Source organism: Asparagus officinalis, chromosome 8, assembly GCF_001876935.1.
Source record: "Asparagus officinalis chromosome 8, Aspof.V1, whole genome shotgun sequence".
In the NCBI taxonomy this organism is placed as follows: Eukaryota; Viridiplantae; Streptophyta; class Magnoliopsida; order Asparagales; family Asparagaceae; genus Asparagus; species Asparagus officinalis.
In genome coordinates this window covers 125,432,008-125,446,757 of record NC_033801.1, presented here as the reverse complement: position 1 = coordinate 125,446,757, position 14,750 = coordinate 125,432,008, and the positions used below count along the sequence as shown (strand labels likewise).

Sequence of the window (14,750 nt, the reverse complement as noted above, 5' to 3'; positions counted from 1 at the left end):
GAGGTGGTCGACTTCGAGCCCGACGAGGACGATCTCATGGACGAGGACATCGGCGCTGACGTAAACGCAGGCTCAACCGTACCCAAGCTGAGATCTGCCATCGCTCCCGCCGCAAGCGATCTCTCTGGTGGGCCTAAGAAGACGAAAGGGAGGGGTTTTAGAGACAAAGCCACCGCTGACCGAAACAGTCGCTTGGTAGGAAAAGACTCTGATTCCCTCAATTCTGATGGCGGTCCTAGCCTCCTCCGATGTATGTTTTAATTTCCTCTTTTACGGTATCGATTGAATGCAAGTTTAGGGTTTTTTATCATAGGTTGATTTGATTAAAATCTTCTTGAAATTGAGAGAAAACCTATAATTAGGGTTTACTTGCAGTTCGTTTTGTTGTATGGTAGACTTTGACAAGGATAGTTGCTTAGTTGTATTGAGATAGAGGTGGTTTCTGTTTAACACAAGTACAACTGCTCATCCTCAAGTGGTTTCTGCTTAACACCCGTGACTACTAGTCCCGTGACTACTAGTCCAACGTGTTTTCTGGGTTGTGCTTAGGAGGTGATTAGCGACGCTAAATACATGGGACTAGTAGTAGTCCCATGTGTTTTCAACACCAAATTTAGCCAATCAACCTCTTTTTGACCAGCCTTGATGAGCTGGCAAAAAAATGGCTGATTTTGTTAATTATTTAGCAAAAAGATCGTTTTTGCTAATTATTTTTTAAAATGGTCTTTTTACAAAAAATTCTCCTTCATCTGGCACAAAGCCCCACATTAGAGGAACTGTCATGTCCCAGTTCATTTCATATACATGATTAGCCACAATCATCTTAAGACTTAAGCCATGTTTGCTACTAACCTAATGAAAACCAATTTAACATTTTCAAAGAACGAGATTTCATTATGGTGACAAAAATTTAAGGAAGTATATTAGAAAACTAAGATTATGTGAAAGAGACCATAACATGGGATTGTGTAGAATAGCTTGGCATCAATTAGCAGTTAGATCAAAACTGTTATGCTACTAGCATCTAAGCATCCAATTGCATCCAAAATATGAAAGTAACTATAGTTTTGAGAACAGTACCTCAGACGATATTGCTGATAACGTTTTCTCATCTGCATTCCTAATGATAGGGGTCATCAAACCCTGGAAGCAAGGCATTGCTAGTGAAATCCCTTACACTAGATATACTATAGTACTATTGCTTTCAAGATTTTTTGATTGCGTACCTTCTCAGTAGCCACAGCAATTGAAATGTCAATGGAATCGCACAAAGTAGCTTCACCTTTCTCATCGTTCCAGTAAGCTGACCAATCATGCACAAACAGACTCCATGATTAAAAAATCTGGATCAAACATGAGATATTCACCATAGGAATTGAAAATAGAATGCACAAGAAAACAAATGGATCATAACTCTTTAAGTTCTTAACCTCAGACAAAATACAATAAGAGTTTCCCCAATATTAGTCCCCCAAGTCTTTCATATTTTGAAACTAGTTGCCCAAATCTTGATATTTTGAAATTTGCACCCAAAATCTTCATATTTTGGAATTAGACCTCCGAATCTTTTAGATATTTTGAAATTAGTCCTTCTATTGAGTAGCTCGTTGAAAAAGTTTTTTTTTTGGAACAGTGAAGCTTCATAGGGTCTTTCTGTCTAAGTGCAGGTAGTCTGCATCTTCACAGACATGTCTATTTCATCGAGCCTCTCTCTGAGACAGTGCCCAGATCGTTACGAATTGAGCCTCCCTTGGAGAGGGTGCCTAGATCGTTACGACTTTCGTGCGGGTCAAAACTGACCCGACAAGGAATTTGCTCCCTTAGGACCGTTACAATTATGGCCACCGTTCACCGGGGCTTCGGTCGCTGTCATGGGTGGGGGGGGCAGGAGGTTTGGGGCACTAATTTCAAAGTACGAAGATTTAGGGGACTAATTTCAAAACACTTAAAGATTTGAGGGGTCGGATTTGAAACACCTAAAGATTTGGGGGACTAATTTCAAAATACAAAAGATTTGGGGAACTAACATCAAGAAACCCAATACAGTAATACATTACCACATGACTAAAGCCAAAGTAAACCATAACATACGTTGGCTGATAAAGATGTTATGACAAACAAGTTCTCACAATAATTTGAGGGTGTTTCGAGGCAATCATATTTGTTTCGGTGGATAAGCTCTGAAGATAGAAATGGTAAGGATGGGAGTGGAGAGTATTATACTGAAAAAAGAAATCTTCACATGATGATTTGCAAACCAGTCTTCAGATAGTCGTTAATAGAAGTTAAATTTGACATCCCTGCCTCCGTCATTGCCTAAATATTTATTCAATCATCTGAACCAAAATAATGTCAAAGATTGTCATTGCCTAAATATTTATTCAATCATCTGAACCAAAATAAGCTCCCATGTCAAAGATTGGTATGCATTTCGTTGTTTGGTGAAAAGGTAAAATTGGTATTATTGTCTAAGCAATATACATAACATTGGCAAGGAAAATATAAGTTTAATCTAACCGGTCTTAAAAATACCAAACCACTCGGCCATAGCTTGCATATACTAAGATGGAATAAGTCCTAAACTTCAATGAGTACTTAATAATATTCATCAATTAAAGCTAAATTTAATTGAGAAATAAAAACTAGTTCTCTAACATTTTGGCAGTACGTCGCCACACGAAGTTAGAAACTGAATCATATGTTTATGTTGAAAAGTAAAAACTTCGCAGCTCATGCGCCTCTTAAAAAAAAAGAAGACTTATTCTTTTCTTCTATGAAGAAAATTGGAACTTAAAGTACAATAACATTGTGCCAACAAAAATACAATAATATTCTTTTAGTATGAAGAAAACTGGAACTTTAGTACAATAACATTGTGCCAACAAAAGTACAATAATATTCTTTTAGTATGAAGAAAACTGGAACTTAAGTACAATAACATTGTGCCAACAAAAGTAAGCAGGTTTAAAGACTTACCATTTGCTTCAGGTACATTTTTTAATGCAAGTGCAACAGCTTTTATGACAATGTCATTTACTGAGACTTTCACATTATGCTGATCTGCAAGTTGGATAACAAAAAAAGTTCCTTTACTCATTAATGTTTAAAGTACCAAAAGGAGAAAAGTGGTATAATACCAGTCATAGAACCACGTAACAGATTACTTAAGAAAATAAAATAGTCAAAAGACAAACTTCCTCTAGCATACCTTTAAGTTCTTTTCTGAAAGCAAGTAGCGGATCTAGTATGACATCTGACAGCAAGTGATAAATATTAGAAAATTGCTGAAAATGTTAAAACTGAGGAAACTACAAATAAGGACAAACCTGAAGACAAATATAAATGTGGGATGCTTTGCTTAGATTCCAGTAACCGTTTTGCAATAACCTACAAGATTGCCTCTCCACTTAGCAATATTATCACAGTTGATTTTATAAATTTGTAAATGAGGCATATTTGAGAGAGTTTCCAAATTAAAGATGCTAGGTTTAGAACATTCAATTATAATCACATGGTCAGAGCTGGCCTCTAAGACATACAGGGAATTACATAATCACCACTAAGAAATATCAAAATCATCTCAAGCATAAAAAATAATGCCCAGCACACTGAAGGATGATCATGCAGTTTGGAAAGAAAGTACACACACCTAGAATTGAGATGATAAGCAAACAATATTAATGCAAGCTCAATAAATAAACTATTCAGACAGAAGAATCCAAACAAAAAGTCACTTAAGAGCTACGTTACCTGGACTCGGGTACGAGTATCCGATACGGGTGCGGATCAGAGTGTCCGATACGAAAATTCTGAAAATTTTGGATACGGAGACATCGTCTTAAATTTCGACACGGTCAGGGATACACTTTTAATAATAGTTTAATTTATTTAATGAAGTACAACTAATTAAAATTCCATTCCTCTATCCCGTATACACTTTTAATTGCTTCAAATATTTATTGTAAAACCAAGAATTTCCAAAATTATACATTTGTAACAAAGAGTTAAAACACAATTTAACTGTGTTTTTTTCAAAAAAACGCAAAAAAGAGCAAAATAACCATAGTTGAGATATAAATACACGTGGACATTCAATCCACCGTCCATTTTAAATAAGATTTCCCGTTCCTTCTCATCTCATTTCTCTCACTTCACCCGACTCTATCTGGAGCCGCCCCCAAAAAATAATCAAAACCCTAAGTTGTCGACGAGCCACCGCCTCCATCGACGATGAGGAGCGTATTTCACCTACTCACCATGTTATATAAGAATCGCTGTCCTTTTCGACCTTGTATATTTAGGCCTATCTTCCTTGTTTTTCCATTTTCAATCATCTTATTTGTTACTACTATTGGCACTGAATTCTTGTGTCTGCCTTTGCCTTCATTATCTTTTTTTTTTAATTTATCAAGACCTCTCCGTCAGTATTCTAGGTTCCTTCACTTTCCTTTTTTTCTTTTTTGTAATTTATCATTTTATTTATTTATGGTGATCTCTTCTACAAATGGTCTTACAAGTGCAATGACATCTGCACAAACTAGGATTGCATTCTAGGTACTACTCAGTCACATATATTGCCCATAAGAGCATTGCTAGTTGTCTGATCAACTTGTTTTTTCTCCTTTATTTTGCTATCAAACGTTGAACCTTATTTTTGCGGCCCTGCACACATGCACATACATCCCAAACGGACAAAGTTTGAGGAATGGGTATGTTAACAGGAGTATTTACTGAAACTTTTTGAAAGCGTTCCTTCATCTATCTAAATTCAATCTTGATCCCAGATAAGTGTTACACCGCAAGATTTAGTCTCACATTGGTGGGTGAGTGAGAACTTGAAAAGTTTATAAGTGACATTGTGGGAATTCAAGTATAGCATCCGCTAGTCAATTTTAGCAGTGGTTAAAGTTAAACAATGCACGACACTCACTAGTCCCACGGCTTACACCATGCCGATGGGCTCGAAGGCCTGGGCTACGTTACCTGGACTCAGGTATGAGTATCTGGTACGGGTGTGGATCCGATTGTCCGATACAAAAATTCTAAAAATTTTGGATACGGGGACACCGTCTTAAATTTCGACACGGGTACGGGGATACACTTTTAATAATAGTTTAATTTATTTAATGAAGTACAACTAATTAAAATTCCATTCCTCTATCCCGTATACACTTTTAATTGCTTCAAATATTTATTGTAAAACCAAGAATTTCCAAAATTATACATTTGTAACAAAGAGTTAAAACACAATTTAACTGTGTTTTTTTCAAAAAAACGCAAAAAAGAGCAAAATAACCATAGTTGAGATATAAATACACGTGGACATTCAATCCACCGTCCATTTTAAATAAGATTTCCCGTTCCTTCTCATCTCATTTCTCTCACTTCACCCGACTCTATCTGGAGCCGCCCCCAAAAAATAATCAAAACCCTAAGTTGTCGACGAGCCACCGCCTCCATCGACGATGAGGAGCCATCTCCCCCACCTCCTTCGTCGACGACGAGCAGCCGCAGCCCCGCCGCCTTCTTCATCGAATTTGGTATGTAATTTCATCTTTTCTTTCTCTATTTTTTTGGTTTTTCGATTCACACATCGCCGTATCCGAGTGCCAACCACCGTATCCGACTCGTATTTTGTACCTGGATTGGTGTTGGGTCGTATCGACGCCGGTATGGTGGTCAAACCATCGTGTCCAAGTAACGTAGCTTAAGAGAAGAACTTGGAGGACAAGTACTATACATTACAAATTTAGGGCACAAAAAAATTATAAATGAAGGGTGTATTTATGTTGTATAGGCTCCTCACTACTATATAATTGAGAGAAGGCAAAATGATGTCCAGTAGATGGAAATTTCGCATAGTATTTTGATGTATTAAATATATAGGCCTTCAAAGCAATGGGATCATGAACATTACATGAGGGAAAACTAGTGGTTTCAGTTACTCCGTTATCAGTATGCTTAATAACAGTGCCATCATATCTTTATTGGTAGGTAATAGGGAAGGGTAAGGCTTACATGACACCATGTATTTGGCAAAAATGAAAATATCATGCTCCCTTTAGAAGTGAGTTTGGGTAAATCTTTCCAAGATCAATACTACCCTTGACTCTTTTGGATATCACATTCTAATCCTATCCTAAATAATAAATTTATTTTGTTATTGCTGACAACATTTTTGTTTAGAAAAATAAATATAAAGTAAAAAAATAGATCATGTCATCCTCCCTTTAAAAGTTTGAGTTTAGGTTAATCTTTCCATGGTCAATATTACCCTTGAATCTTTTGGATATCATATTCTTATAGTAATTAATAATAATTTTGTTTTGTTATCATAGACAACATTTTGTTTGAAAATACATATAAAATAAAAACAAGAAAAAAGTGATAAGATAATAAATTTGAGTGAATCTTGATCTGTAATTCCAAATCTTAAATCCACATAATCCATCACCTTATCTAATTAATCGAAACTCTAATCATTAATTTAACCTTATCCAACTAAATGATGATGATAAGGTTATAATTTAGAAACATTATATTCATTTAAACTAAATTATCATCTCATTCAAATTATGGGTTGTCGAAAATTTTGAAGGTTTAAAATTATGATCTTTCTACTTAAACTTAACTCATCCTATAAATACATCATGAAACCACCACAAGGAAGAGATACAGAATTCTCACGCAGGAAACATTCACAGCCATCAATCACCAAAATGAATTCCTCAAATTTCCTCCGCTCTCCTGCCAGCAAATAGGTATTATTTATCTTTTATCTCTTCGCATTGGCCATCAACCCAACTTCCAATCACAATTGGTTCTTTGCCAAAGAATTCATGGCCGATCCCTTTCATCAACAAGAGAAAGGCTATGTGTTGTACCACTTATCATGAAGCAAAGAAGACTTAAAATTTTACCATAAATCCTTCCAACCCTACAAGAATGAATTATGACTCACACTTTCAATATATTTTAATACTAATTGTTATGTTCTTTTTCAGTAAATTCGTTTATTATATAGTTTGAAATATTAACTGCACAATTAATAACGAAATTTGATTATCGAGTTTGTTAATGGAATTTCATAATTATTTAAATGCATATAGTAATTCATAGTCAGTAACAATAGATGAAATTGTGCCTATCACGACACTAACAATAGATGAAATTGTGTCTATCTCTTCAGTTCAATTACGAACAAGAAAAATTGCGCATAGGCCCCAACACAAGAAACCTCATGTGATCAAACCCCTTCACTTTTGGCCCATATGCTTAGGCCCCTTGATTACAATTTTTATGTAAAAAGACCCCTTTTTTAGCTGTCACCTCAGCAAAGAAAGAAGAGATTCCTTTTTATCCCCAAACTATCCTCATCCTCTACCTCTTATCTCTTTCATTTTTTTCCTCATGAACACCCATGAATTATTTTTCTTCCTTCTTCTTCTCAACCATTGTCTCTTTGCCCGCCATCTCCATTATTGCATCCTCCTCGTTTTTCTCATTCTTTCTCAGGTTTTTTTTCTCTTTTTTTGCCATCAAGACCTCTCCTTTGTCATTTTTCCTCTTCCCTCAACCATCTATCCTCCTCCTCTCACTACCGTAGTACCGTTCCTGCATCCCTCAAAGACAATCCCCTTTGGCTAAAATGACCATCTTCTAAAATCACGCCAAAGTCAACACTTAACGGTTAAAATTAACATATGAGTTTAACAAATAGATGTCACCTATATGACTTAGGTCTTAAGTTTAACAAATAGATGTTAACTATATGACTTAGGAGTTAAGTTTAACAAATAGGTGATAACTATATGATTTGACTATTAATTTTAACAGTTATATATTAACTATATGAATTAATTGTTGAGATTAACATATTTGTGTTAACTTTATGTATTAACAGACACTCCGTATTATTTTGGGGCCTAGGCGCAATTTTTCCTTAAGAATAATTAAATATTAAATCACGTGCATTGCACAGGGTAAAGCATGCATGTGTTTGTATAAGGCTTTTTCTTCGACACCACCCAAAAAAAGCAAAGGAAAAAAATAAACTTGGAATAATCAGTGTTGTCTTTCTTAAAAAAGAGATTGTTGACTTAATTGACCATTCATGAGAATGGAATATCTCATTCAGTGGGATATCTGTACCTATGTCCCAAATAATCAAGGTGCATTGTGAAAGCAAGGAAGCTACCCAACATCAAAAAGGAAGTTTGCACAAAGTCTACAGATCAGAGACAGAATTGTCCATCCATAACCATACTAGAGATTAGGAGTCTTAATTATCCCCATGAGGACATAGAAACTATATTCAGAAAAGATCATCCAAGAAAAAAACTGCAAGACCAGCATAAAATAGTGTAAGCTAGAAATGAAATTCTCAATAAAAGTTTTAAAACATAATAATGTAACCTAAAATACCACAAAATAACATTATGTAACCGTTTAGAACTGAAATGTTCTGTGAAAGGAAACATTACAAGTATCAAATCCTTCATTGCCGGTAAGTTATATAAGTTCTAACTTTGTTAATAATGATAAATAGAACCTCATTGATGGATACACGCGGGGTTATCATAAAGGATGTAATCGTCTACTTTTTTTCCTCCCAAATAGATATTATGTTAGTTACATTAATCTGGAACCATAGGACCATAATCCTACGCACAAGTGCACTCAAAACAAAAGTAAGAGATCCTTCGACTCCATACAGATAAAAATATAAATACCTAGTAATTTCAATGAACAGAAAATTTTAGAATCTAGGTAATAACATAAAGGTTGCATTTTTTGAAACTATAAACTAATATTATGGTTTAAAAATGCCTACAAAGGGCCGATGAAGCTACAGAAGACGTACCTTGCGTATTTGACTATTTGGAAAATCTTCATAATCATCCATGACAGGCGAAGCAGGGGCAGACTGACTGGTTGTATGGGTCTTTGACTCTACACTATGTGCCAAGGTGGATGTTTTCTCTTGAGATGGCTTCGAAGCTTGTTTAGATCCTTTTCCAGATTTTATTGCTTCTACTACATCACTTTTCAGAAGAGTGCCCCGAGGACCTGATGGCTTTAATGATGATACATCTAAGCCGTATTCTCTAATTAGCAACCTCGCTACTGGGCTTATTCTTCTCAAACTAGTTCCTGAGATGTGCTCTTTTTGTTCCACAGCCTTGGCTGATTTCTCTTCTCTGACCTCAGCTCTTTTTGATATATCAACGGGTACATTCTTAATCTCATCAAGATCTTCAACCTTATAAATCAGCAAAATTCCTTAGCAAAATAGATATGGCATCAATAACACAAAACCATCTTATTGCATCATGTATATCTACATAGAAACATCATTTATACGATAATGTCATTACTAATGTCTGAGCCTTTTCCCACTAAAATGAGGCCAGTTAACAAGCATATCCCAAAGTTGAGTCTCCACGAAAGGATTAACAAAATTTATTACTAGTAATCAATCCCATATGATCAATTCTTGGCCAAATATGGCATCAGATGGCATTGTAGTGGAACCTACAAGGCGGAGGTGCACAAATGATCAACTTTTAAACTAGAAAATAATCTTTATATAAAGAATGACCTCAAAATTCTTCTAGAATAGAAAATAATCTAATGGTGAATTAAGGTGATGAGACCATCTTCAAGAATTTTGTCCAATAGTGAGGTGATAAGGGAAAATGGGATCATCTCTGACAAAACCATGAATATGCAACATGAATGAATATATTGACTTCATGGAAGCACAATGAATTACCGTAATTGCAATAGGTTGCCCCACAAGCACATCTTTTGAGCCTTCTGGAGCCAATATTTTGGCCAAATACCTGAAGATGGTTTACCAGGCATGTTGGGTTAATCCAAGAGATAAAGAATGCATGTAAAGCTCACAGTTATAAAGTTGATTTGAGAAGTTGCAATCTTGCAGACAAAAATGATTTAGAATTTTGAAATAGCAGCCCCTTCTAGTAACGAGCTATAGGTATTACAAGGAGTGCTTGTGCAAGGTGTTGAGGGATTGGCTGTACAAGATAAAATCAAGCAACGTATCACTCCAAACATTCACCACACTGTAGGATCTTTCATGTGCATAGACCAACTTGTTCAAATCTTTATAACTAGATTGCCATATCAGTGGACATATATCCATCTCGACAAAAACTTCCAGAATAGTGGAAGTTGGAGCTTGTGTCACTTGATATTTTACTTATGTAGTTACTATTTTTTTATAAAGATTCAACTCTAAAACATAATAAGAAATTAACTAATGAACTGTAAAAGGAATTCCAATGATTTATATTCTAAAACCTACAAAGAAATAGAACGTACCCTTCCTCAAGGCATTCAAACTCAAGAGTTGCTTTGTCTGTCTCAATCTCACATATCACATCCCCCACATTAATCTAAAAAGAAATACATGTCAAAAGATAAGCGTTAAAGTTAACATAAAACTGCCCTGTTTTCCAGAATATGGGTCCAATTTGTATAGAGTCAGTATCAGCAACAACAAACTATGGTTATCAAGATAAAATATTAAACCTTGTCGCCTTCTTGCTTCCTCCACTTAGCAATGTTTCCTTGATTCTAAGAGCATAAGTTGAAGATTGATGTCAGAACTTACAATAATTAACAGAAATGAGAGGAATATATAGATAAACGTTAATTACAGTATTTCTATAATCCTCACCATGGTTGGGGACAATGCTGGCATTTCCAGTACAGTATGTGATCCTGTATGAATAAACAACCAGACAAGTGAAAACTGGAAGAAACAAACAATAAATTGTGTTCCTACAGCATTTTAACAAGGGTACAGACAATTGAAAATCCATAGGGTCCTCGTTATCAAATGCAACTTCAACTTGGTACTAAAACACAATCTACCTAAATGATATTCCAAATTTTCAACTATAAGCATAGGAACTCCAACATGAAAAAAGAGACGACAAATACGAAGGGACTTTTCAAATTTTAGCCAAAAGGCAATCATTGAGTTAGTATTTAAATCTAGTTCCTTGTAGGCTATACTGGCAGGACATTGGGTCCCCAATCTTACTAAATGAACGCTTCAGATTCGCCCTATCAAGGAGTTACAGAACGGAGCGCAGAAATAAACAGAACACTTTACCACATAAAGGGCTAAATTAATGGTGAAACTCCTTTGCTGTCCATTACAACCTAGAGGCACAGTATTCTGCAGCCTCAGGCACCGAGGTGTTACATTGAAGCTCCTTCCACTAAAAAAGTCTATGCTGCTTCCTTATGATACAAGCCATACACGTATCGGAAAGTTGTGCTGGTGATGAAAAACAAAGAGCCAGGAACTTTTAAGGCACATTCCAAATTTAGATCACATCCAAGCATGTTATCTTTTCAAAGAAACTATTAGGTCCAAGCTTCTTTGAAATTTCTTAGGCCTCTATTTTTATTTTTAGCAGGTACTAGATATTTCTATTTTAAAAACTGTTGTCCATAGATCGGCATTGAAAATAAAAGGAGTTTTTGAATGGAAATAATAAATACCACATAGAAGTAAAAATGCAGGCCTAGAACGAGCTTCGTGATTCACTTGAAAGTAACTTATTTAAAAGAAAATCATTTTGAGCATAAAGTCCTGGAAGGTGACAGGTTTAAAATAAAAAATCAGAAAACCTTTCCAAGTAACACCTATTTATTACTTCAGTATTATGTAAAGAAATATCATGATTCATGTACGAAGTAAAGGGTACAAAACCTGTGGATGAGAAAGAACGAGTTTCAACAAGTGGCTGCATCAAAGAAGTAGCATTAGCACTTGGCCAGTAATAAAAGAGGAACTTGTAAACATTTCTTAACTGACCTTGAAAGCTAATGAACTCCCATGTGTTCCAGTAACTGGCGATGATTGTAGAGACCTGCAAACCGAAGTATATTACTAGACCAGTACTTGAAAGATAGCAACGCATACTTCTGAAAACTTTTAACTTAAAACTGAGATGTACATTTATGATGTCAATCGCAAAAGAAAATGAGAGAGACAAGAAGGGAAAGAATATCTTATGCAGAAAGCAGAAGCCAGCTTAATGCAGCAACTGATGCTTCAACCTTGTGTTTAGCCTGGGCTGGCACCACAGAATGCGTGTATACCTATAAATCTTGTCATGGTGAGAATTACCATATGACTTCGTCCCAGCCATCAATATCCTCTTAATGATCCAATCTTCTAAACAAAAAGTTTAGGCAAGAGGAGGAACAAGCTGCAGCATATATCGATCGATATTGGCTTTTCTTCAAAATGGTAGTCAGCCTGATCTTATTCAACCAAGTCTAAGCATGATTTAAAATTGTGCCCACTTTTTTGCAAACTGATAAATCCAAATGGTAACATTTCATTATGAAAATGAGATTGGGAGTATTCTTCCAATTCTTAATTACGAATCATTGATCTTGTGGGGAAGGGAAAAAAAAAAGAAACACTGCTTATTTGTATCAGCACCAAGATAGAGTACACATCCACAGTTTTTGTTGAGTTATAAAGCTTTGGCATCTCTAAGCATCCATATTCCCATGGCTACGCCAATTTTAAGTAATAATATGTATGGTACAACCACAAGATTTCTCGAAACTTTTGTATTTTATTATGAATGAAACATTTTAAAATTGATGGCTACTCTATATACTGAATAACTTTATATTACTAGCTTGGTTAAACTTGCAAATTTATGCTCCAAGTCGCAATCACCAACTGTTCCGTTGCCTATAAAACCCTCCAAGCCGATTCACATATCATGCATGTCAGCGACAAGCCTAAAATGAGTAGGATGAATGTACGATTGATGCAGTCTTAAAAGAACCACTAGGTATGTGCTACTTGTTAACATAACAGAGGAGATAGTTGTTAATATAACTGAATATAAGAATAGGATTCATGTAGCCGACTGCAAAAAAAATTCGACAAAAGGCTTTATTGTTGTCATTGTTGATTGTTATTTGCCGTAGTCGTGATTGTGTGCTACTCTATTTACCTTGCAAATAACAAAGTCTGAATTCAACTCACACTGAAACCAACCCAAACGTTAGCTTTGAACGATTAAGCTATTAATTCCAGTGTTGATGGAGATGTCTGATTCTGAGATACATCAACAAATAATTGAATTGCCATTCTACTATTTATACATTTTGAAAAATAGAACTAAGGAAAAACTCTACAACCATGTCAATTTAATATAATACGACAATATTATTTCGAATTTATGCACATCTATTTCATATAAACTGTCACATAACGAATTAACGTTAGAAAAATGCCATCTTTTACCTATAAAGAACATCTATAGCCGATGATCTCGAACTGACGAATCGCCGTTGATGGATGGGCGGTGTCACCGGCTGCAGGCGGTGTCCGGCGACGGGAACGGTCCCGGATCGCCGAGCTACGGTGGATTGACGTAGAGAAGAGAGCACTCCTCGGCGAGTCGCCATTGGATGAGGCTAGGGTTAGGGTTTTGAGGTTTTGGACCGATCTAGGGTTTGAGATTTCGCTTCGGGGTTTTCTCCGCGTTGGTCAGCGGGAGAAAATTTCGTTGGATCGTCGGGAAGAGAGAGGCGCTGGCGAGTGGGGGAAATCGGGAAATGGTTTTCAATATGGGTCCGGGTTCGGGTTTGTGGATTTTTGCCCAATAAGACCCGGGTACGGGTCTCAATACTCATCTTAAAAAGGTTTGGCTTATTTTCACTTTGCTACCCCCAAAGTTTCCCTCCTTCTTTACCTTGATAGCACAAAGTTGTTTGGTGTTTATTTTTTTCAACCCTTTCATATCACTAGCTTTGCATCCAACTTCACCTTGATATCCCTGAAGTATTTCTTTAATATTTTGATGCCTCAAAGTTTCAATTATGTTTTACATTGACATCCCATGCATATTCCATTAGATATTCTGATAATTTTGTATGACGCCTTTATGATATGATGTATTTAGATTAATTTTCTCAGTTGCTAAATAATGATACAAGATTAATAAAAATTTCCTTTAAAAAAGTTCCTCCAAAAAATGGATAAATAAGAAACTTAACAAATTTAGATGGGCATATCATAGCGAAAATGAGATTTAAACTTTGGAATATTGTAAAACACTTTGGAGTGTCAAATTGAAATAGGATTGAAACTTTGAGGTAGCAAGGTGTTAAAATAATATTTTTGTGATATCAAAGTGAAGAAACAGCGAATATTTTTGGTTATCACAATAAAAAAATAAATCCAAAGAATCTAGATCTTTCTTTGCTTCATCATGCTAAATCGCAACATATAGTGGATATAGATATAAAACATATTTACATGATGCAGGGAATTAATCTGAAATTTGTCCTTTGTATATTATATGTATTTTTATTGTGTGGCCATTTATTTTTGAATAATTCAATATTTGGTTAGTTGTAGAAGTAGTTGGATTTTCATGTATTTTCTCTAAAAATGTATCTTTAACCCAAGTCATGTGTTTGTTTATCCCAAATTGTACATTGTTACATATTATATGTATTTTTATTGTGTGGCCATTTATTTTTGAATAATTCAATATTTGGTTAGTTGTAGAAGTAGTTGGATTTTCATGTATTTTCTCTAAAAATGTATCTTTAACCCAAGTCATGTGTTTGTTTATCCCAAATTGTACATTGTTACTTTTCATGTATTTTCTCTAAAAATGTATCTTTAACCCAAGTCATGTGTTTGTTTATCCCAAATTGTACATTGTTAC

At 35.3% G+C, this 14,750-nt stretch overlaps 1 protein-coding gene across 2 annotated transcripts in view; it reads right to left on the bottom strand.

Moving 5' to 3' along the window:
• LOC109822233 (dihydrolipoyllysine-residue acetyltransferase component 1 of pyruvate dehydrogenase complex, mitochondrial) overlaps positions 1-13,623 on the bottom strand; it is a 33,328-nt gene extending 19,705 nt beyond the window's left edge. The window contains exons 1-13 of one of the 2 annotated variants that reach the window (XR_002242059.1): positions 13,316-13,623; positions 11,858-11,912; positions 11,753-11,786; positions 10,706-10,749; positions 10,558-10,602; positions 10,348-10,421; positions 9,776-9,845; positions 8,864-9,262; positions 3,327-3,387; positions 3,209-3,253; positions 2,977-3,060; positions 1,227-1,303; positions 1,081-1,143 (exon numbers count right to left, since the gene is read on the bottom strand). Coding sequence is in view for 1 of the 2 variants with exons in the window: in XM_020388397.1 (XP_020243986.1) it covers positions 1,081-1,143; positions 1,227-1,303; positions 2,977-3,060; positions 3,209-3,253; positions 3,327-3,387; positions 8,864-9,262; positions 9,776-9,845; positions 10,348-10,421; positions 10,558-10,602; positions 10,706-10,749; positions 11,753-11,786; positions 11,858-11,912; positions 13,316-13,479 (1,215 nt within the window). In the remaining variant the exon portion in view is untranslated. The remainder of the gene's footprint in view (positions 1-1,080; positions 1,144-1,226; positions 1,304-2,976; positions 3,061-3,208; positions 3,254-3,326; positions 3,388-8,863; positions 9,263-9,775; positions 9,846-10,347; positions 10,422-10,557; positions 10,603-10,705; positions 10,750-11,752; positions 11,787-11,857; positions 11,913-13,315) is intronic. The other variant, XM_020388397.1, reaches the window with a different exon arrangement.